Genomic DNA, 21,125 nt, shown 5'->3' on the forward strand with positions numbered 1-21,125 from the left:
CAATTTCGGCCCAACAGGCTAGGCTGGATTTATTTCAGAGGACACCGAGAGTATTTACACAATGTTCCATGTGTAATATTTCAGTAGGGCTCTTGTCCCCAGATAGATTTCCCCACATTTCGCTGTCATATAGAAGGATTGGAGATACACCCACTCCTATCTCCTTCAGTGTTTCCTCCTTGTCTCTCTCTTTCTCTCAATAATTCTCTCACCCCATTCTCTCTCTCTTTCTCTCGCTCTCTCACAATCTTTCTGTCTCACCCCATTCTCTCTCTCTATTTCTCTCGCTCTCTCACAATCTTTCTGTCTCACCCCATTCTCTCTCTCTCTTTCTTATCTCAATCCTTCTCTCACCCCATTCTCTCAGTCCTTCTGTCTCACCCCATTCTCTCTCTCTCTCCCTTTCTTTATCTCAATCCTTCTCTCACCCCATTCTCTCTCTCAATCCTTCTGTCTCACCCCATTCTCTCTCTCTCTCTGAGCCCCATCCTTTCTTTCTTCTTAGGCAGTGACAGAATGGATAAGACACAGGTATGCGAGGTATGCGATGTCCTGATCCATAAACATTCTCCCACCTTTGGGCTCCATGTGAAATACTGGATAGATGTTTAATTTCATTTACAGTAGTACATTTCTGTTCATCTGCATTAAGTCAGTTTTAATGAGGAGGTGGTCGAATACCAGGGGGATTCCTTTATATAGTCCTCATTTTAGTAGTAACCTTTCTCAGTGCAACAGGACAGCTGCTGGATTGGGCGTTCTCTGGAGAAAAAACCCTGGCTGACACCTTGACAATAAGAAAGTGTAATTTATAATGTCACTGTAATTTGGTTTGTTCTATCTATTTGCTTATATAAATCATTGGACATACAGGTGAAATGTTTGTAATAGCGTTACATTAAGGTTTATGATGTCCCACAATTACATCATTTGTCGAATCACTGCATTCACTGAACCCTGAAATAACAGAATTCTGACCCATTTGGTGAATTTATGTTTTGAGAAGACAGGTTAGGTGGCAGTCCATCCGTGCAAACCTTCCACAGTCCACAGAGTTGGGCAAATAAGAAAAATAAAATGGATTTCCTGATTTATTGGTAGATGATTTCATGTCATCGCGTTGGATACAACTCGAATGGGGCCCAAATTCCTGCAAACATAGTGCACCGCTTCACCATAGATCCAGGTCAAAAGTAGTGCACTCTATAGGGAATTTGAGGGTGCCATTTGGGACTACACCAGAATGACTACACCCCCCCCCCCCCCCGCCTCTGGTTCTGTAACGGTGGGCTTGAGGATATCTGAGGCATGGAAGGAGAAGGGACTCGGAGATTCCAGCCTCACATTTCTCCCTCCCTCAACCATGTCTGCAGCCCCTCTGATAAATTGAGCAGGGCGTGTGATGTGAGTGAATTCATCCTCATGTGCTCAGCACTATTTCCAGGGCAATGTGTAACTTCTGAGGCCTGATGGAGCTGGGTGTTGTTCAGTCTTATCAAGATGACTGAGGCTCGCTTGAAATTCCAACTAGGTCGCGATGCTTTGGGTGGTTGTCATACGTGCGGAGGGCTTAAATGTTTCATCACAATGCCAACAACATTGTACACCGCTCAAAGGACAGGCTTTCCTGTCTGTGGCAAAGCTGCGCTCTATCCATCAGCTCCCACCACTAAACCCCCATTACTGTTAAATTGTTGGGATGGAACCAATACTGTCTGCATTATTTCTTATATGGGACTTAAAAAAAGTACAGGTTGCAGTAAAGATTGTGTTCACGTATGATTTTTGAGAAATCCAATTCCTTGTTTAAAAAATGGGAGAAAAGCTACAGTTCACACTACCAGAATTACCATATACACATAAAGCCCTACAATAGGGCTAAAGATCAAAAGCGCTAATAATTTCATGGAGGTGACTGTAAATATGTGAAGTCACGTAGGACAGCGAACTAGAATGAAGTGTGTAGCTACACTCTCTTTCACTGACCAACTGACCCAATAACATTAATTGAAAATCACTCTTAACATTAAGTGAAAATGCTAATGTTTTCATAACCTGTAACACTTTGGAGGAGCACAACAAAGTCCTGGTGGGTGGTCACTTCATGTGACTGCCTCTCACTATCTGGCTTGGATGACAGAGCGAGTTTAAAACTGTTTTACAAAAACATCCAACTCAGTAGTTGAAGCAGAAGCACAAGATCCCCACTGACAGCTGGCTGGCTGGCTGACTGCTTTAAACCCGTCCACTATCCCAATACTCACTTTTTCCCCATATTTCCACATCTCCTTTAAATTGGCTGTGCAGATAAGTCAGTACTCCAGTATCTCCTGCGCCCAGCCCAAGGGAGAGATTGATGTAATCAGAGAGCTTGCAGGAATCCTACAGTCAGATGTGAGGGCTTATTTTGGGATATTGGTTTGGCTGGGTAAATGACAAGGCTTTGCAGAGATTGTGCAGTTGCATAGCAACTGTTGGAAGGTAATTTCCAGCTGGCGTTGTTGGATATTAGTGTGTTGCATCGGTGTTAATAGAAGTCAGTCTCAGTGGTAGATAGGAGACATATTTTTGGTTTCATGACTCTAAAACATATGAGTCTGAGGATTAAAAAAAATATGACTTACCATGGATACTTGATCCATGATAAGAAATATATTGTTTCCTGCAACGCTATGCAGTCCTAAAGGAAATCAGTTTTTATGAACACATTATATAATAATAATACCTGAACAAATTCAGGGACCAAATAAATTGTTTGCTACTGAGAAATCAACATGTGCTTCCCACGATATTAATAATTATTAATAAGTCATTTTAGAGCCAGTTCTCATATGCAACGATGACCTGACCATACTGCCGCCAGAGAACAGGACAATACACCAAGCCAAGCGAATAATGAAATGGGTATCAATTCTAATAAACACACAGACACTATACAGCATCTACAAACATGAGCAACTTCAATTTACAGTATATGCAGCAAACAAATGTATAGTACACATTCATTTGGTGGGTGAAGGACACTGTCACTGTGGAACAAGAAACCAATTCTGCACTTAACTTCAGACTGAATGTGGGCAAATGGGAACTCCTGCCGTATACTAAGATATTAGTAGGTGTCATGGTCTCGCTCGAGACTGGTGCGCCACCCACATGCTGCTTGTTTATGGTTTTCCTTGAGCATGAATCCTCACATCTGTGGGATATGAAGCAAGGACACTGTGCTACTTGGATTGGTCTTGTGCTTGACTGTTTGTTTGTGAGCTTGTGTGCTTGACTGTTTGTCTGTGAGCTTGTGTGCTTGACTGTATGTCTGTGAGCTTGTGTGCTTGACTGTTTGTCTGTGAGGTTGTGTGCTTGACTGTTTGTCTGTGAGCTTGTGTGCTTGACTGTCTGTCTGTGAGCTTGTGTGATTGGATTTTTGTCTGTGAGGTTGTGTGATTGACTTTTAGTCTGTGAGCTTGTGTGCTTGACTGTCTGTCTGTGAGGTTGTGTGATTGACTTTTTGTTTGTGAGGTTGTGTGATTGACTTTTTGTCTGTGAGGTTGTGTGATTGACTTTTTGTCTGTGAGGTTGTGTGATTGAGTGTGGAAGGATGATAAAATAAAACTGAGGAGGGTGCAGAAATGATGCTATTAATTGACAGTCTGCATCATTGACTTGGCTGACACTAGTGACTGATCTGCCAAAACAAAAAGATAGTAGTAGGTGTTGACATGGTCCAACTCACACCCATTCAAGCCAATAATGTTTGGGAGGCAGTCAGGTTGAGAACGGCTACAACTGAAAAAGACACATTTACTTTTTGTTGCTGTTAAAGAGCGGGCTGTCACGTTTGAGTAAGAGGTAGCAACGACACAGGCGCAACTTCAGGCAAAAGCAACAGCAACAATGACAGACAAGACACTAGAGCAGGAGGAACTTAAACAGGGTCATGACAAGGGAGAAAACTAGATCCAGGTGAAAGCAACTCACTAACGAGACTAAACTGAACCAAGAAACAGAAAAACTAGAACAGAACATAGAAATGTAACGGTCGTTACACAGACAAAGGTCGTAGAAGCCATGTTGGATGTTATTAAGTGTCGTGAACATTGTAATGTTGTTGGTGTATGAGGGAATTACTAGCTGCCACTTTATTAATGCACTATATGGCCAAAAGTATGAGAACACCCCTACTAATTATTGAGTTAAGGTGTTTTACCCACACCCATTACTCACAGGTTCATAAAATCCAGCACATCGCCGTGAAATATCCATAGACAAACATTGTCAGTACAATGGGTGGTCCTGAAGAGCTCAGTGACTTTAAACGTGGCACTGTCATAGGATGCCACCTTTGCCACAAGTCAGTTTGAACGTTCTGCCCTACTAGGTATGCCCCGGGCGACTGGAAGTGTTATTACTGTGAAGTGGAAGTGTCTACAGCAGCAACAACAGCCCACTCATGAAGCGGTAGACCACGCCAACTCACAGAGCACCCCAGAGGTCCAAACTGCCTGTGGAAGCAACATCAGCGCAAGAATTGTGTGTCAGGAGCTTCACAAAATGGGTTTCCATGGCCGAGCAGCTGTAAGCAAGCCTCACATCAACATGCTCAATACCAAGCGTCGGCTGGAGTGGTGTAAAGCACACATCCACTGAACTATGGAGCAGTGGAAACGTGTCCTCTAGAGTGATAAATCTCACTTCACTATCTGACAGTCTGATGGACGAATCTGGATGTGGCCAGGAGAATTGTACCTACCGCAACGCGTAGTGCCTACTGTAAAGTTTGGTGGAAGAGGGATAATGGTCAGGGGCTGTGTTTCAGGGTTTGGGTTAGACCCTTTACTTCCAGTGAAGGGTCATCTAAATGCTATGCTAAATTGGGTGCTTTTAAATTTGTGGAATGTTCTCAAAGAGACACTCCAGAAAATTGTGGAAAGCCTTCCCAGAATACTGGTGGTTGTTATTGCTGCAAAGGAGGGGGTCAACTCCATATTAAGATCCATCAATTTGGAATGGAAAGTAACCACAGACACCACAGACAGCAGGCCCTCGGATTCGACACATTGGCCCATGTCAGAGAAAGGGTTTTGGGACCTTGCTAGACAGTCCCCTGAGAACTGTAGTAGGATGACTATTAATTGGCGTGTGATGGTGGACAGAATTGCTAATTGTCTAAAGCAAATAGGATGTTGTTTTAGGACCTTCAGTGGTGTTGGTGTACGCCCATGGCCAACTCTGAAGCCCGACTGCAACACATAGTAATACTCATTGAAAAAACTGTAAGTTTCCTAAATAGACCACTCAACATTAGTTATCTTTTATATCTGAAATCACAAACAGACAAGTTACATTCATTCGGTATATCTAAAGAGAACTGGTCTTTTGCAAGAGGCAGGTCACACTATAAATGGAAATCTGCATAAGAAATGCCATACAGCTTTATTTTTTGTAAGCAAACACCACAAGCTACAGGACCAGAATGAAGTAGTGCCACCGGATGAGTGTTTCCTCAGAGATTAAAAGAGTAGAATTTCCTTATGAATATATTAACATTTTATGAGCAGAAATCAGGCAATGGCAATCTTGTCTGCATAAATAATTTGCAGGCTTAATATTACTGCCCGGCTGGAAGCCTCTCAGTCTGGATGGCTGAAATTGAATGGGATATTCAGAGAGAAAGAGCGTGAGAGTGAGTGTGTGTTATATGTCATTGTGTGTGCTTGTGTGTGTGTGTATGTGTGTGTGTGTGTGTGCGTGCGTGCTTGTTGGCTAATGTACTGCTGCATTGCAGACACGTCTGTCAAACGGCTTCCTCCACTCCTTAGGAAGTGACAGTCGGAGGTGAGGAATGGAAACCATTTAATTGATGCCGGTGTCCGGATGAATAATCAACAACGCAGTCCACGCAAAATGGGTCTCCAGGCCCTCAACATAGGAGCTGTAGCGCAATAAAGTGTTTGGAGGAACGTGCAAAGAGGAGCCTGGCTCATCAAACTGGTGTGGTAATGTGTACTACTATGTCAACACAACTGGACAATTTGCCGCGGACATAAGGGGTCAAAGGAGCTAGTTCTGTGTAGCTAGCTATGTTTGTATTGAGTTGTCTGCACTTTTGGGAAGCTTCAACAAAGCAAGGCATTTCATTGGGTTGATTGTGTTGTGAGGCTCCAACCGTGGCTGAAACGCCTGAACTCAATTTAGGACAGTCAGAGGTGAGAAATGGAAAGGGACACCATTTAATGTCCATAAGAACAGTCCCTGTGATGGAAACTCAGCACTTGTTGAAGGTCAGCTAAGACGGCGCTCGTAACGGGTGCCCAAGCTTTGACCCGCTTTATAAAACCCAATGGAAACATTTTAAAAGATGTTCAATTCGGGAACAGCCAGCTGATCGTAGATGGTACTAATCTGTATCACTCTCTTTATTTCAGGAGATTAGGACGCTTTTGGGGACCTGATCAGATTTTAATCAGGTCCTTTCCAGCCTGAATGCACCTTTGGCACAGTGCATCAAGTGAGGCAGACCAAGAAATAGCCGTTCTGGTGTGAATATGGACCTGTCCCCTGTTGCCCGATGACACTGACTTTTACATTGTTGACATCCCTGAAGGATTTCTGCCCCTCTCTGGTTTTGACTGATTCAGCCAGGTGTCAGGAGGTCAGCCATGCCTTCAGTCAGTGATGGAGAATGGATGTGACCCCAGATTCTCTCCTGATGGCGGAGCCCTTCCTCTATGGAGCTCCACAGAACCATACTGGACGCTCTACTAAATTTCAAACAGACCGGATGGCCCCTCTGCAGAATCAGGTCTGTTTCAAGTTCCTCTGGGTTTAGCCGAGCGTCCAGCATGGTTCTGTAGAGTGCCACAGAGGAGGGGTCTTCCATCAGGGGGAGCTGAATCTGGAGCTGAAGAAGGAAAATTATTTTGATGGTGAAAAATGCAGCTGAAGTCTGAACTCCCACCACAAGGAGAAGATAAAAACCTTTGGGTATCCATGTTTATGATATCAGTATAACTGTACTGAGAGATCTTTAACTCCCACCTCCGGCAGAGTTTCGACTGGATCCCGAGGGAGGTTGGAGATATTGAGTCCGAGTGGACCATGTTCTCCACCGCCATTGTCGAAGCGGCCGCTCGGAGCTGTGGCCGTAAGGTCTCCGGTGCCTGTCGAGGCGGCAATCCCCGAACCCGGTGGTGGACACCGGAAGTAAGGGATGCCGTCAAGCTGAAGAAGGAGTCCTATCAGGCCTGGTTGGCTTGTGGGACTCCTGAGGCAGCTGACGGGTACCGACAGGCCAAGCGGGCTGCAGCCCGGGTGGTTGTGGAGGCAAAAACTCGGGCCTGGGAGGAGTTCGGTGAGGCCATGGAGAAGGACTATCGGCTGGCCTCGAAGAGATTCTGGCAAACCATCCGGCGCCTCAGGAGAGGGAAACAGTGCCCTACCAACGCTGTTTACAGTAGAGGTGGGCAGCTGTTGACCTCAACTGAGGATGTCGTCGGGCGGTGGAAGGAGTACTTCGAGGATCTCCTCAATCCCGCTGACACGTCTTCCATTGAGGAAGCAGAGGATGAGGGCTCAGAGGTGGACTCGTCCATCACCCGGGCTGAAGTCACTGAGGTGGTCAAGAAACTCCTCGGTGGCAAGGCACCGGGGGTGGATGAGATCCGCCCTGAGTACCTCAAGTCTCTGGATGTTGTGGGGCTGTCTTGGTTGACACGCCTGTGCAACATCGCGTGGCGGTCGGGGACAGTGCCTCTGGGATGGCAGACCGGGGTGGTGGTCCCTCTTTTTAAGAAGGGGGACCGGAGGGTGTGTTCCAACTATAGGGGGATCACACTTCTCAGCCTCCCCGGGAAAGTCTATGCCAGGGTTCTGGAGAGGAGAATACGGCCGATAGTAGAACCTCGGATTCAGGAGGAACAGTGTGGTTTTCGTCCGGGCCGTGGAACACTGGACCAGCTCTATACCCTCTACGGGGTGTTGGAGGGTTCATGGGAGTTTGCCCAACCAATCCACATGTGTTTTGTGGATTTGGAGAAAAGCATTCGACTGTGTCCCTCGCGGCATCTTGTGGAGGGTGCTTGGGGAATATGGGGTCCTGGGTCCTTTGCTAAGGGCTGTCAGGTCCCTGTACAACCGAAGCAGGAGCTTGGTCCGCATTGCCGGCAGTAAGTCAGACTTGTTCCCAGTGCATGTTGGACTCCGGCAGGGCTGCCCTTTGTCACCGGTTCTGTTCGTAATTTTATGGACAGAATTTCTAGGCGCAGCCAGGGGCCGGAGGGTGTCAGGTTTGGGGACCACACAATTTCGTCTCTGCTCTTTGCAGATGATGTTGTCGTGTTGGCCCCTTCTAACCAGGACCTTCAGCATGCACTGGGACGGTTTGCAGCCGAGTGTGAAGCGGTGGGGATGAAAATCAGTACCTCCAAATCTGAGGCCATGGTCCTCAGTCGGAAAAGGGTGGCTTGCCCACTTCAGGTTGGTGGAGAGTGCCTGCCTCAAGTGGAGGAGTTTAAGTATCTAGGGGTCTTGTTCACGAGTGAGGGAAGGATGGAACGGGAGATTGACAGACGGATCGGTGCAGCTTCTGCAGTAATGCAGTCGATGTATCGGTCTGTCGTGGTGAAGAAAGAGCTGAGCCGCAAGGCGAAGCTCTCGATTTACCAGTCAATCTACGTTCCTACTCTCACCTATGGTCATGAGCTTTGGGTCATGACCGAAAGGACAAGATCCCGGATACAGGCGGCCGAAATGAGCTTTCTCCGCAGGGTGGCCGGGCGATCCCTTAGAGATAGGGTGAGAAGCTCGGTCACCCGGGAGGAGCTCAGAGTAGAGCCGCTGCTCCTCCACATCGAGAGGGGTCAGCTGAGGTGGCTTGGGCATCTTTTTCGGATGCCTCCGGAACGCCTTCCTGGGAAGAAAGGAGGGACTATATACACGCTGGAGGGACTATGTCTCCCGGCTGGCCTGGGAACGCCTCGGTGTCCCCCCGGAAGAGCTAGAGGAAGTGTCTGGGGAGAGGGAAGTCTGGGCATCCCTGCTTAGACTGCTGCCCCCGCGACCCGGCCCCGGATAAAGCGGGAGAAGATGGATGGATGGATGTACATTTATGATGTAATCATTAATCAATAACAACATAAAACACAACAAATTATGTGAAGGTTTTATGATTGATGAAAGATAGAAAATTGTTGGTAACACATCTCATTTTCACATTCATAAATCCTATATAAAAGTATTAAACCTTAGAACATTTGTTATAAGCTGTCATAAGTAATTTTAGATAGTTATTAGTAATATAACCAAAATGCATTATAATAGATGACTGTTCCATGTTTGTCTGGTGTAAGGGTGTGCTTTTTTTTTTGTTCTGGCTTGTCCCATAAACCTGGATTTTATATTAACTATTTTGAATTACTATATATACACTGGATAACATATATTACATATGTACTGAAGGTTGTAGCGTCCTGAACAAATCCTAAGGAGTAATGTGTTTTGACGATGATGGGAGTCGAACGCGGAACCTGTTGTTCCATAGTCCGTATCTCTAACCACTACGCTATTTAACAAGGGTGGGTGGGTGGGTGGGTATGGTGGGTCAGTCGGCCTAGAAGACATTTGCTCTTCTAGGCTGGCAAATAGAGTCAAATATGTTTTATCATAATGCGTGCGGTAGAGGGATAATTAATCACTGCTAAGGAAATGATTTGGTCTGAGATTCATTCAAACCCATCATAACAACGTTGACACTGTCTCTGTATACAATTTTCGTTTGTGCACACGTTCCAGTTCTGAGCCTGGGAAGTCCAGGACGCTTATGGAGTCACACAGGTAGAAGTTGTTTACAGTACCAAAGACGAATCTAGAAGTAGTTGTAGGTTTTATACAGTACCAAGACCAGTCTGGTAGTAGTTGTAGGGTTTTATACAGTACCAAGACCAGTCTGGTAGTAGTTGTAGGTTTTATACAGTACCAAGACCAGTCTGGTAGTAGTTGTAGGTTTTGTACAGTACCAAGACCATTCTGGTAGTAGTTGTAGGTTTTGTACAGTACCAAGACCATTCTGGTAGTAGTTGTAGGTTTTATACAGTACCAAGACCAGTCTGGTAGTAGTTGTAGGTTTTGTACAGTACCAAGACCAGTCTGGTTGTAGTTCTAGGTTTAATACAGTACCAAGACCATTCTGGTAGTAGTTCTAGGTTTTATAAAGTACCAAGACCAGTCTGGTAGTAGTTGAAGGTTTTGTACAGTACCAAGACCAGTCTGGTAGTAGTTGTAGGTTTAATACACTGTTGTCGCTTGGCAACACAGACATCTGATTTACCAAAAACATGAGTGGTGAATATGACATCAAAACTTAGCCAGTGTGATGTTTACATTTTTTAGAGTTGGTAAAATGGGTTGGTACTTGTATTTTAGTTAGCTTTCAGCCACTTCGACAAGTCAACGATAGGATGTCAGAATTGCATATTTATATAGCACAATTCATACATAGAAGCAATTCAATGTGCTTTGCAAAGAAAAAAAATATATATAAATTCAATAGCATAAAAACAAATACTCAAATGAAAACATCAAAACAACATAAGAAAATAAGAAAACATAGAATAAGAAAATAGAAATAAAAACGGGATAAAAACATAGGAAGCTATAAAAGCTGTAAGGCTGAACAGTGTGGTAAAGTTTAAGCAATCAGTCATTGGCATGTGAAAAAATAAGGGTTTTAACCTGGATGTATACGTTTGGGGCACGTCTGAGATCTTCTGGTAGTTTATTACAGTTGTATGCAGCATAACTGCTAAACGCAGCTTGGCCAGGTTAATTTGGGCTCTACTAGCTGACCTGTCTTCATGGATCTAAGAGCCCTGCTTGGTTTATATTCTTCAAACATATTGGAAATGTATTCAGGGCCTAAAGCATTCAGTGATTTATCAACTAAAAGCATTGCTTTAAAATCTATTCTGTATATATTTAAGAACTGGAGTGATGTGATCTGTTCTCTTGGTCCTGGTTAACATTCTAGCAGCAGCATTCTGAATGAGCTGCAGCTGTTTTACAGTCTTTTTTGGGGAGTCCAGTTAAGAGGCCATTACAGTAGTCAACCCTACTAGAGATAAAAGCATGGATGAGATTCTCTTGGTCTTTTTGGGACACCAAGCCTTTGATTCTGGCTATATGTTTTAGATGATAGAAGGCTATTTTGGAGGCCGCTTTGATATGACTGTTAAATGTGAAGTCTGAGTCTATCAAAACACTAAGATTACACACTTGGTCCCTGGTTTTTAGGGCCTGAGAATCCAGCTCTTTACTAATACTTGTTCTTTTATTTTTGTTGCCAAACACAATAATCTCTGCTTTATCTTGGTTTAATTGTAGAGAATTTTGGTTCAAAAATATATTTATGTGCTCTATACAGTGAAGCAGTGAGTCTGATGAGCTGTTGTCAAATATATATGGTTTGACAGCCATATATATTTGAGTATCATCTGCATAGCTGTGGTAGACAATGTTGTTGTTCTGTAGAATTTGGCCCAGAGGTAGCATATAGAGATTGAACACAAGTGGTCCGAGAACTGATCCCTGGGGAACTCCACATGTCATAGCCATCCTATCATATTCATGATTACCAATGGTGACAAAGTAACTCCGGCCATCTAGATAAGATCTGAACCAATCAATGACTGTCCTGGAGAGTCCTACCCAATTTTCCAGCCTATCTAGAAGTATTCCAAGATCTACAGCGTCAAATGCTGCACTGAGATCTAATAGAACCAGAACTGTAATTTTATCCAAATCAATATTCAGCCGTATATCATTTCAACTTTTACCAGGGCCATTTCAGTACTGTGGTGAGGTCAGAAGCCTGACTAAATTTGTCTAAGAGACGCTTAAGTTCACAAAATTGCTGAGTTGATTGAAGACAACCTTTTCAATGATCTCTGCTATCACAGGAAGATTTGATACAGATCTATAGTTGTTCAATATAGATGCATCCAGTGGTCTCTTTTTTAATAGGCGCTTAATGGCAGTTTTTGGATTCGTTGGGAAAATGCCTGATTGCAGAGAGCTATTAACTATTTGCTGTAGATCTACTGTTATAGAGTTAAAAAAATAAAAAAAAAACAGTCTGATGGCATGTGGTCGTGGTGACGGTACATTGTCATTGTTAGACTGTGTAGTTTTGATGGACTGAGAGCAGTAACGGAGAGCAGTTCAGCAAAATCATCAATAAAATGTGCACAATATTGTGGAGGTCTGTAAATGGTTAAAAAAAATGTTGGGGGCACCATTCAATGCAAGGCCGTAGCCATGTAGTCAACGTTGGGGGGGATGAAATCTGCCAGGGGGTCTACAGTACCTCCCACGAAAAAGGACTCTTAACCATTAATATTTGCACAATCTGATAACGCTGTGTTGATGTTGTTCCTAAGACACTATAATTAATGTTGCTCCAGGACCATCACTGTAACTGACCTGTAGTTAGTTGGTTACCCCAGTCCAAAGACAGAATATTCCCCTGCCCCCCACCCTTTGACCTAACCCTAACCTCAGAGACACATGTGCCTAAACCTAACCTCAGAGACAGCTGTACCTAAACTTAACCTCAGAGACAGCTGTTGCCTAAACCTAACCCCGGAGACACCTGTACCTAAACCTAACCTAAGAGACACCTGTGCCTAAACCTAACCTCAGAGACACCTGTACCTAAACCTAACCTCAGAGACAGCTGTTGCCTAAACCAAATCTCAGTTGTGCCAACATTAATTATGATGTTGTAGGAACAATTCCAACACTGCGATATCAGATGAGTCATCAATATTTGCTCATTTTCTCGCTCACCTCCATTGTCACCTGCTCTCCCTGCCTTGTTGGCATTCTCATGCTGTCTCTCCCTCTCTCTTTACTCTGAAAGCACCAGAGGGAACATTAAATAAATATTATCAGTGTTTCTTGCCACTTTACTTAGACTTCACGTGGGCTTTCTGACAAATATAACAGAAGAAACATTAAAGTTAGTTGAGTACACCGTTGAGCACCATTGTTGTTTGCTGGGTGAATGTGTGGCTAATTAACTTTCCAGGTAACCTAGCTATGATAGCTAACGTTAGTGATGGTTGATTGATTAGCACTCGCAAATTATCCCGTTTTCACCAAAAACGTTTGTTTCCACGTACAATTATTGCCAAAGTATCATTTATTTCCACCATTAGGCCACCGTTCCAGGGTAAATGACGTATTGACAATGATATAACCTACGTAACACATATTACATTTTACAAAAATTACAAAATAATGAAATAGAGAGACAATACAGCGTTTGACATGATTTTCAGCAGCAACGCAACTGCTGGGGTACGGCAACACCACTTGGACAAACCACATGCAGAACTGAAGTACACCATAATACAAATTGTAGTGTAATGGCAATTCGTTGAGTTTAGTTATATTATTACATTTGCTAATTATTATTTTGGACCACGGTTGCCTGTCGTAGCATAGCATATATATATATATATATATATTATTAATATTTTTATATCAATACATTGGGGGGACATTTTGAGAATATTTGAATATGGGGGGGACATTTTGAGAATATTTGAATATGGGGGGGGGTGTCCCTTACAATGTATATTATAATTACCGCCTTGCTTCAATGTAAAACACAATTCAAAAGAAATAAAATTATAAAGTGTTGTTTCTTTGCACTGGAATGTATCTTTGAATAACTGCATGTCATCTGACTTAACCAAAGCACCACATTGGCTAAACTAAGGTCTTCCCCAAAAAACAAACTACAATGTTTTATTAAAGAGACAATCCCAAGGAAATGATCACAAAGAGTATGTTGCCATAGAGGGTTAATCACGTTCATTAATACATTTTGGGTATAAGCACAGTGCGTTTCATTTTACTGGAAATCTTAGGTTTCATTTTTGGTTCTGGCCAAAACACTCGACAACTGGGAGGTTTTTTAGTATTTTATTTCTGTTGATTAGAATAAACAATCAAATCATGCAAGTCATGCAAGTCATTTGTTGTATGTTACAAACAATTTTCATAAAATATTTAAATGAGAATGTTCTAGGAACTAGTTGGGCCAACCTAGAGATCAGGGAAGTATGACTGAGACAAGGAATGGAAAGGGAAACTTAAGGAAACGAAAAAAAACACCTGTTTGTGTGCCACTATAAAGTTGTCCCTGTTACTCAGTCTCTTCACTTAGACATCACAATCCAGACAGAGCAAATCATGGGTGTCCCGGGATTGAATGGCTTCATAGAGGATAATAGGAAGTGCTTCAAAGAAGTTCAATTCAAGAACAGCAAGCTGATCATAGATGGTAGTAATCTGTACCACTCTCTTTATTTAAATTCACATCTGGATCAGAGTCGTGGAGGGGATTACGACGCTTATGGGGACCTGATCTGCGCATTCTTCAAGGTCCTGAGGGAATGCGGCATTGAACCGTACGTGATTATAGACGGAGGGTCTGATTATACTGACAACAAGTTTGAAACTCTTCAAAAACGAGCTCAATCAAAGATTGACAAAGCCCATGGACTCTCTGTGGGGCTTCAGGGGAGCAATGTAATACCAACCATTTCTAAAACGGTCTTTAAACAGGTCCTTTCCAGCTTGAATGTCTCTTTTGCACAGTGTCTCTGTGAGGCAGATCAAGAAATAGCCTCCCTGGCTGAAACATGGAAATGTCCGGTCCTCTCCAATGACAGCGACTTTTTCGTTTTTGACATTCAAGGAGGATATCTGCCCATGACCCATTTTAAGTGGCAGGAATTGTCTGTGGATAGGGGGGGCTCTCAGAAATCCATCCCCTGCAAGCATTACACTACAACAATGTTCTGCTCTGAGTTTAGCATCAACAGGCAGCTTCTCCCGATCTTCGCTGCTTTGGCAGGAAACGACTACGTCAACTTGCAAGACATGGGCTTTAACTTCAGGTGGAAAGACTCCTCAACGATGGGTTACAATCGTAAAAAAAGTGGGTTTTTACATGTATACATATATACAGTATCTCACAAAAGTTAGTACACCCCTCACATTTTTTTTAAATATTTGATTATATCTTTTCATGTGACAACACTGAGGAAATGACACTTTGCTATAATGTAAAGTAGTGAGTGTACAGCTTGTATAACAGTGTAAATTTGCTGTTACCTCAAAATAACTCAACACACAGTCATTAATGTCTAAACCACTGGCAACAAAAGTGAGTACACCCCTAAGTGAAAATTTACCAAATATTAAGTTCTGCTTTTCTGATGTATCAAATACTTATGTCATGCAATAATGTCAATGCAAATTAATTACTTAAAAATCGTCAGTGTATCAAAATCGTCAGTGTATCAAATACTTGTTATCCCCACTGTAAGTATTTGATACATCAGAAAAGCAGAAATTAATATTTGGTACAGAAACATTTGTTTGCAATTACAGAGATCATACCTTTCCTGTAGTTCTTGACCAGGTTTGCACACACTGCAGCAGGGATTTTGGCCCACTCCTCCATACAGACCTTCTCCAGATCCTTCAGGTTTCGGGGCTGTCGCTGGGCAATACAGACTTTCAGCTCCCTCCAAAGATTTTCTATTGGGTTCAGGTCTGGAGACTGGCTTGGCCACTCCAGGACCTTGAGATGCTTCTTATGGAGCTACTCCTTAGTTTCCCTGGCTGTGTGTTTCGGATTGTTGGCTTGCCGGAAAACCCAGCCATGACCCATCTTCCATGCTCTTATTGAGGGAAGGAGGTTGTTGGCCAAGATCTCGCGATACATGGCCCCATCCATCCTCCCCTCAATACGGTGCAGTCGTCCTGTCCCCTTTGCAGAGAAGCATCCCCAAAGAATGATGTTTCCACCTCCATGCTTCACGGTTGGGATGGTGTTCTTAGGGTTGTACTCATCCATCTTCTTCCTCCAAACACGAAAATACCATCTTTTAATGAAGTTGATTATGCTTGGAAAGGGTTTGTCTTTTTCTTCAGGTTGCTGAATTGGCTGAAACACTTCCAGACAGCGCAGGAAGCCCTGAAGTCAGTGCCTGAGCTGATCGGCCATGGAAACAACCAACGCCAAATGGCCACTGCCCTCCAGGCCATCTCTCTGGGCATGGAAGAATACACACTTACTCCCGGGACACTGGAGCGGTTGTTCAACCACGGAGTGGCGCCTGACCGCAGAGTTCTCCCAAAGCCTCTGAGGGTCCTTCCCGACTGGACCATGCAGCCGTTGGTGAATGGTAGACTTCCCACCAAAATGGTGGACGTGATGCTGCAGAAGAAGGCCATACAGATTGCCCAGGTGGAAAATCCCAGCTTGCCCAGCGGGAACATCACGTCACGGCCCATCCGGCAGGTTCTCTACGGGCTGCTGCTGGGTAGGGGGGCGGTGGTGGAAGAGTACGACAGGGAGCGCCAGATCCTGACCGGCAGCTTGGTCAAAGCCGTCCTACCCAGGGCTGCAGGGCAGCTGCGTCTCGAAACGCTGGACCAGGTTTGTGTGTCCTGTTTGTTTTGTGTGTCTATGACACATTGCACAGTATACGGTCTGGTTAATTGTGGAACCCGTTCTCATTGTCTTCCTCGGTTCCCAAGGCCCCGGGGCCCGTGCGGCTTCAGGTGTTCTCAGAGGCCCTTGAAGTGTCCCAGTCCACTTGGAGCGGGGTGCCACCTCATCTGGGCCTTCCGGTGGCCGTCACCTGCTACTGGCTGAGGTGTGCCCAACCCCGCCCAGACAAGCCCCTCCTTCAGGCCCTGCTACTAGGCCTGGTGTACGGAGAGCTCTGCAGACGGAGTAAGAGCCAGGGGGGTATGTCCTGCCCACACACACGCACACACACACGCACGCACACACGCACGCACACACACCTTGAATTGAATGTTAACATTTGAAAGTGCGGCTGCAGGAATGACTCCTCCCCTTTCTGTGTGTCATGGTTTCCAGCAGAGGAGGGGCCAGTGCTGAGGGGGCTGAGGGGGCGGATTCAGCCCGGCGCCAGGGGGCTGGACCTGGGTGTGGCCCACACCTTCAGTCAGTGGCAAAGCTGCCTGAGGGAGAGCCTCGACCTGAACCAGCTCCTGTGCTTCCCTCTACCTGAGCCTCAGTGTGTCTGGTGAGCTGTCACTTCCTCAATCAATCATTGACCTCTGACCTAGAACAGACCAGCAGCGTTCCCTTCCCATTGTAGCCTAGCCCTCCAGCAACACAGCGTATGTTGTTTCCCCACCGCTGTCTAGGCTGTACAGAGGCACTCTGGTGCACCAGCTTGTGGCCAAACTGAGAGCAGAGGTGACCCCGGATTCTCTCCTGATGGAAGACTCTTCCTCTGTGGAGCTCTACAGGACCATGCTGGACGCTGTGCTGAACTCCGAGGACCTTCGATCCAACCTGATGGCCCCTCTGCAGAAGCTGGAGCTGTATGGTGATGTTGATGATGAAGATGAGTAGTGTACTGAAAAGAATTCCTTAACCTAGTTGTACGCTGTTTTTCATGCTTTTATGCTTAAACGTCTTTGAGTCCTTTAAAAGTGCTGTGCATAAATGTTGTGTGGTCACAGTTAATGCAACACACTTCAATGAAATATTAGATTTACATTTTAAAATGAAATTAAAATAAAAACAAAATTTGGATGCTTGATTTGTGTGTATTGTTATGTGATAATAGTAGTCATATGTTTTTCTAAAGGAAACCAAAATAGTTTTTCTTTTTAAATGGGAGAAACATTTCTGCTCTAGTCAATGGCACATCTGTTGAATAAACTTTGCATTTAATAAACATCACATTTAAACTTATCTATAACTCTTTTATTAAGTAAATGTATATTAAATGTTTTTGGGGGGGGGGATCTCAAATAAATCAAAACATTTCAAAACATTTCTACAGGTACTTCATTTAAAAGGTACATGTTTACCCTCTTGAGATAATCCAATTTGTCGAGGTCATGTCAAAGGAAGGTGGAAACAGGGAGAAGCGACAAATGCTTAATGACAGTAGTGCCTTCTCAGGAAGGGCTAAGTGCAAATAGACTTGGTGCCAGACTACACTTTGTCTGCCCATTCTAATGTTGGTTTAGGCTAGGATTCATTCAAAGCCCTGATACCAGTATTTATGCAATATCTTTATGTACACTATCCATTAAGTTGATTCATTGCTTAGGTCAAGTGTACTGCATATTAAAACATTTGGATGGAATTATTCTGTATATGCAGGTTAAACTTTGAATGAAGAGAAAGTACAGCTCAGCTGTGTTGAGTTGTAACTCAGTTATCTTTTCAAATCTTTTCTAATAAGTACATTTAAAATCATGAAACGGCTGAGATGTCTTTTCCTTGAATATTAGAGAACAGTAAGCTCTCACACAGAGAGTTTAGCCTGTGTGGTCCTTCATATTTATACCCCAGTGAAACAGTAAGTCACGGACCACTTAAGAGTTGCTAACGAGTTTGAAAAATATATACTATATGAAGATGGAAGATGCTTCTATTATATGCTATTTTTAATAATTTCTTGTGGTGCCTATGTTTGTGGTACGTGTTTTTAAGAAACTCTCATATAATAATTAGTTTTAACCTCAATGTAAGGTTACAAGGGTGCTTACATGCAGAGACACCCCATCTCAAACACACCCACACACACCCCCATCTCAAACACACCCACACACACACCCCATCTCAAACACACACACACACACACATACACACACCTCTATTACACACACACACCCCATTTCAAACATACACACACACACCCATCTCAAACACACCCACACACACACCCATCTCAAACACACCCACACACACCCCATCTCAAACACACACACACACACACATACACACACCTCTATTACACACACACACCCCATTTCAAACATACACACACACACACCCATCTCAAACACACCCACACATACACACACCTCTAACACACACACACACATCTCAAAAACACTCGCACACACCCCATCTCAAATACACACACACCCATCGCAAACACACACACACACACCTCTAATACACACACACACCCCATTTCAATCACACACACACACCTCTAATACACACACACACACCCCATCTCAAACATACACACACACCCCCATCTCAAACACACCCACACATGCACACACCTCTAACACACACACACACCCCATCTCAAACACACCCACACACACCCCCATCTCAAATACACACACACCCATCTCAAACACACCCGAAAACACCCCATCTCAAACACACACACACACACACACCTCTAATACACACACCCCCATCTCAAACACACCCACACACACCCCCATCTCAAACACACCCACACACACCCCCATCTCAAATACACACACACCCATCTCAAACACACCCGCACATACACACACCTCTAACACACACACACCTCTAACACACATCCACACACACGCCTACCTTTATCACTCCCTCCCACACACACCCACCTCTAACATACATATACACCTACACACCCCCACCTCTAACACCCACACACACTCCCCCACCTCTAACACACACAGACACACACACTCCCCCACCTCTAACACACACACACACTCCCCCACCTCTAACACACACACACACACACTCCCCCACCTCTAACACACACACACACTCCCCCACCTCTAACACACACACACACACACACACACTCCCCCACCTCTAACACCCCCACCCACACTCACACACCTCTAACGTACATACACACCCACACACTCCCCCCCACCTCTAATACACACACAGACACACCCACCTCTAACACACACACAGACACACCCACTTCTAACACACACACAGACACACCCACCTCTAACACACACACACCCACACACTGTCAGCCAGCCAGCCTCTTAGTCTCCTTTCTCGTGGCTGCAGGATAGAAGTGACCCAAGACTCTGTCACCTTGAGAAGTCTGCTAAAGATGTCCTGGCTCTCGGAGTGTGGCGGCGCCAAGGATGCTAATGTGGGAACATTAGACAGACGTCCAATTAAAAGAGGAACACTCAGGGGAAGAAGACAGCTTCTGAGCTCAGTCCAATTTTCCAACCAGGCCTATTCTCCCTGTTCACTCTCTCTTCCCCACATTCTTCTCTTTCCTTTTGCACACTCTGTCTCTCTTTCTCTCTCTCTTCTCTTTCACTCTTTACTCTTCTGTTATGTATATATCCCCCTTGTCTGTCCATTTCTCTCACTTCTCTTTCTCTCGTTTACTCTTCTGTTATATATCCCCCTTTCCCTCTCTGTTTATTTCTCTCTTCCCTTTAACTCTCTTCACAACACTCCCTATTTCAGCACTTCTACGTTTACTCTTTCTTTCCTCTCTTCCTCCCTGCTCTGTTGAGCTCAGCTCAGAGACGCTAACCACATGTCTTTATAACAACTAAGACGTCTTTTCTAAGTAATTTGCTCAGCTGGGGCCATCGTCCTAAACTCCCTGACTCTAAATAAACCAAGGGTATTTCCTGTCCTTTTCTGAGGTCATAGGGAGTTGCAAAAAAATACTATCTGGCTTATTGACTGTGTACCAACTACGGTCCAACTAGGGTCCAATTAGAGTCCAACTAGGGTCCAAGGAGCTCTGATCAAACGTAATACACTACATATGGAACATCCTGGCATTTAGGATGCCGACGCCTGGTCCTTGCCTGCTTCCTGATGACATACCTTGGGACATCAATACAACTTTTAAAGGTTGAGCTAAAGTTAGAATTATTACATATTTGAGAAAGGCCAGTGAAGTGACAGCTACCTTTGCAGTACTTGTGGGACCGACGTGAGTGTTTCAGCCTCGGGAGGTGAAAGAATTCAACACCGTCATCAAGTACTTGGAGAATGTTGAAACCAAAGGAAGGTTGTCCTTTTTTTTTTCCAAGCCATTTGGAATCTGCAAACGGGGCATTTTTTAAACAATTGCGGTATAATGTCGGTTTGAAGAAAGCGTCTCACACACACGCGTCCCTAGCACTGGGCAGGTGTACAGACTGCCTGTTGAGTGTAATGGACAAGGTGATGTTAGCATTGCGGCGTGACATAAATCAGATGATTGGCGGTGAGGCACATGAAGAAAACCAGGGTCTTCGGTCTCAGAGGGATTGGAACAGACGTT

At 44.3% G+C, this 21,125-nt stretch overlaps 1 protein-coding gene across 4 annotated transcripts; it reads left to right on the plus strand.

Moving 5' to 3' along the window:
• Positions 1 to 13,574: 13,574 nt before the first annotated feature.
• Positions 13,575 to 17,809, plus strand: LOC105016602 (protein asteroid homolog 1-like). 4 transcript variants are annotated; one of them, XM_010880543.4, is made up of 5 exons: positions 13,575 to 15,001; positions 15,984 to 16,510; positions 16,612 to 16,825; positions 16,961 to 17,129; positions 17,254 to 17,809. In XM_010880543.4, the coding sequence occupies exons 1-5, from the start codon at positions 14,251 to 14,253 to the stop codon at positions 17,462 to 17,464; spliced, it is 1,872 nt and encodes a 623-aa protein (XP_010878845.3). In that variant the 5' UTR covers positions 13,575 to 14,250; the 3' UTR covers positions 17,465 to 17,809. The 4 variants fall into 4 exon arrangements, with proteins under 4 accessions (XP_010878845.3, XP_028969486.2, XP_028969487.2 ...); XM_029113653.2 differs by having other exon boundaries at positions 16,964 to 17,129; XM_029113654.2 differs by having other exon boundaries at positions 16,612 to 16,810.
• The last annotated feature ends 3,316 nt before the right edge of the window (positions 17,810 to 21,125 follow it).

The sequence above is a fragment of the Esox lucius genome, chromosome 16, assembly GCF_011004845.1.
Source record: "Esox lucius isolate fEsoLuc1 chromosome 16, fEsoLuc1.pri, whole genome shotgun sequence".
NCBI classification, from domain to species: Eukaryota; Metazoa; Chordata; class Actinopteri; order Esociformes; family Esocidae; genus Esox; species Esox lucius.